The 3827-nt window shown below is 32.3% G+C and overlaps 1 protein-coding gene across 2 annotated transcripts in view; it reads left to right on the top strand.

Moving 5' to 3' along the window:
• Positions 1 to 3204, top strand: part of LOC137654573 (uncharacterized) — a 24014-nt gene extending 20810 nt beyond the window's left edge. For both annotated transcript variants that reach the window (XM_068388322.1, XM_068388321.1), the window contains 2 exons: positions 299 to 496; positions 857 to 3204. In XM_068388322.1, coding sequence (XP_068244423.1) covers positions 299 to 484 — 186 coding nt within the window. In that variant the 3' untranslated portion in view covers positions 485 to 496; positions 857 to 3204. The remainder of the gene's footprint in view (positions 1 to 298; positions 497 to 856) is intronic.
• The last annotated feature ends 623 nt before the right edge of the window (positions 3205 to 3827 follow it).

Raw genomic sequence — 3827 nt, 5'->3', positions numbered from 1 at the left:
CACACACACACACACACACACACATATATATATATATATATATATATATATATATATATATATATATACTGTATATATATATATATATATATATATATATATATATATATATATATATGTATGTATATATATATATATGTATATATATATATACATATATATATATATATATATATATATATATATATATATATATATATATATATATATATATATATATATATATACAGTATAGTATACACAAAGCCATTATTACACTATTTTTCCCAATTATATAAATTGTGTATATTTGATTTAGGGTGATTCTGGAGGTCCCTTGGTGTACGAAGGCGATGATGGGCTTAACGAGCAAGTGGGCGTGGTCAGCAGCGGACTGGGATGCGGTGACCCCCGATACCCTGGCATCTATTCTCGTACAGACGCCTTCCTGGCCTGGATAGACTCAGTCGTGTATGGCGTCTGCGCTAGAGCCCTCATACTATAGTGCCGTTTCTTGGTAATATCTAATAATTAAGGTTGTGTTTAACCTATATGAACAATTATGAATTTCGTTCAATACACATCTTGAGAACCATGAAACAGTCCTTGGCGTATTATGCTTTTCATTGTATAGCCCTTTACTCAAAATCTTTGAATATTATTTTCAATGAATACTGAAATATTTCACGAATTTTTCTATGATAGAATATTTACTCACATAAGAAGCATTTATATGTATATAAATACACATTGAAATGGTAAAATATTTTCATTGTTGTTTTTGCATTATTTAATTGACGCCAACTTTGATTATGCAAATATTTTTTGCTATTAATACAGTGCAGATTACTTTATCTATTCCAAATATTTCTTACAGATTCTGAATTCAGGTCAAAGTTACTTGATAAAGGCAAGGCTTTGTCTCTATCCTGTTCACCATTATTAATTTGTCTAGGAAACAGGACGTCTGGAACACCATTTCATCGATTCTCATTCGCCCCATCCAGGTAACCTTATTGTTGAGGCTGACATTCTGGAGAAAATTCGAAAATTTTGTTGGCGTCAACAAAGAAGAGGATGAAATTGACTTTAATGACTCCTGTGTTGTTTTTGAGTAAGCATGAAAGGAAAAGTCCCTTACCAAAGCTGGTCATAGTTTAAGAAATACCTATAATTAACAGAATTGAGGAGGGAATCGAGAGAAAACCTTTCATGTACAAAAGGTTATGAAATTTACAGGCCTGGAATGCCACAGCTTTAGAAAGCGTCCAGTGAAAGTGATGCATAGTCTTATAAGTCGTAGTTTCTTGCGAAAGCAGCTATTTGAGTAGATGCAAGAGAGATGTGCACTCACACACACGCTTATGATGCGAGAGGAAGCGCAGACTCCAAATAAGGAAAGTCTATGTAGCGACAATATTCCAAAGTTCCTGATTTTTTTCTTTACAGATATTCCAGGAGTAAAAGTCTCAAAAAGGGTTTGGCTACAATACTGGGATTTGAGACGCCAGCTCGAAGTGAAAACTCTGAACACGTGCCAGAAAAATCGAACTTATACGACAAATAAATTACAAAAGACTGATACCATTACTTACAAGAAGATAAGTACATACAGCGCTAATTATAAGTTATATCGACTAAACATCAACTTATCATTGAATTTGTTAGATTCAGTTTGTTCATGATGTGTGCAATTGTAGAACTATTATTAATAGGGTGTTTAGTAATATATCTCGTAATCTTACCAAACGTGCTTGAATAACAACACCAGTCCATACCTTTCCAAAGATAAATCTTAGAATACGTAAGATGACCGTATAGTATAAGGGAATTGAGATATCGCACATGATTTCCTTGGCCTCTTAACATTAACAACTAGTCTATTAGAAATCATAAAACATTTAACATAACTAACACGGAACAAGTGTATAAAATGTGTAGATAGCATGGGAAACAACATTATTTGCAGCGATAAGCCAAGATAAAATTGCAAGACATCATATGCAAACTTCTGCATTACATCGGATATTCAATGGCATTCTGACACCTTCTTTATGGGGTCTTGTACCATATGTGACGTATCGAAAGTGAGAAACCAAAGAAAAAAAAAATTTCTTTTAGAAGAACTTTCAGGTCACACGAAAATAAAACCAAACCCAATCAATATTGCTAACAAAACCAATTCGATAAGAAAATTAAATGTATCCCAGAATTATTCACCACTTTGAGAGTATGAAATTAAATTGTCACAAATGTGTAAAATTATATGTCAAAGTTCATTCTTTTTCATTCCTGTAAATAATGGTAAAAACGTAACTTTGAAGTTAGCGCTGCATTTTTCATAAATGTCTGTTCGTTGAATTTTTAAGAAAAATATAAAAGTATAAGTTCGTTTATGGAAACAAGGCGTTGCTGTTTAGAGAAATATATTCTAGGTTATAAGCAAACTTGCATAAATAACACAGTAAACACGCACCAGAAAGAGCGATGACGCAATGAAACACAAATACTTTTTCAACTATTTTTATGATTTATCTAAATAAGTCAGTTAGTATAGTGATTATCATAGTAAAAACTAGAAACTAGCCATAAAATCACTTCAAAAATGTAGAAATCGAGATGAAAATATATCTGAACAAACTTATAGAACATTACATATCTTAATGTGTAAGTAATTGTACGCGAAATTAAATATTGATCAATTCAAAAGATTGCCCACAAAGATGCCAAAACTATACTATACTTTTCTTATTCAACAAGTTATAAAGTAGGCAAAAAAGAATAAAAAAAGCTCTTGGTAATAAACATACTAATAGAATTATTGACTTGCATATTCACTTACTATTTTAAGGTAGTTTCTTCTACCGGAGTTAACCCTACTACTTTCTTAGATGTGGCGGGACTCATGTTACCGTTCCTAAGAGGTGTCAGACATTTGAAAGTAAAGGATTTCGTGAGAAAACTATCTGAAGTCAGTAAGAAAGTTGCCCGTATTCTATACGCTGCATATTTTCCTGGATAATTTTCTGATTACTTTTTATATGCAGAGTACAAAAAGTATCAAATACGCTCAAGTAGTACCCCAAGCAGACTTGTAATTACTGTTATAATAGAGGAAAGGTTGGTAAAGAAAATAATAACAGTGCTACATTCAATTCACGAGAAAGAATAATCGGCTAGTTACTTTTTGTATCCATGTCATCTAATTCGATTTCATAACAATATATGAAATGTGCATTATTTATTGTTATAATGTTATTTATTTGTTTATTATGTAATTTTATGTCTTGATTTTCATGAATAAAGAATATTTTTTTTTCTAGAACGACCTTTCATTCCTCCTAGCCCTTTTTCGCATTAATTCCTTCCTAGTCATGCCAGCAAATCCCAAGCAAATTCTTAAGATAAAATCATTCAAGATATTTGCATGTTGGAAGCGTTAGAACAACCGCTTTTGTCATGACTGGTTTCCCGCACAACAATAGCGTCAAGAAACCGATTCCATCAGTTCAAATTATACGTCTCTTGTGTGCTACTACTGTAATACTGAGTAGTATAGGAGGTGTGTGCATGTAAATCTAAGATGACTACTAAAGCAATCGATCAAGACACTCATATTTTTCAACAATTTAAAAATGATTTGATAATTTCAACATATATTCTCTGCTAGCATTGCAGGTTTTCTTAACTTTCCGATGGGAGAAAAGTAGCCTACCACTTTCATTGAAATTCATAATATTACCTTATAGAAATAAATCGATTGGCCTGCTGCAAATTTGTTTTCCTTTTCGAACAATAATGGCGGGGGGAGTGTGGTTGGTGGTAGTCTCGAGACTCCCGTCAGTGTA

The sequence above is a fragment of the Palaemon carinicauda genome, chromosome 15, assembly GCF_036898095.1.
Source record: "Palaemon carinicauda isolate YSFRI2023 chromosome 15, ASM3689809v2, whole genome shotgun sequence".
Taxonomy (NCBI): domain Eukaryota; kingdom Metazoa; phylum Arthropoda; class Malacostraca; order Decapoda; family Palaemonidae; genus Palaemon; species Palaemon carinicauda.
Note: the sequence above shows the minus strand (reverse complement) of the source record. Positions and strands in the feature narration are given on the sequence as shown.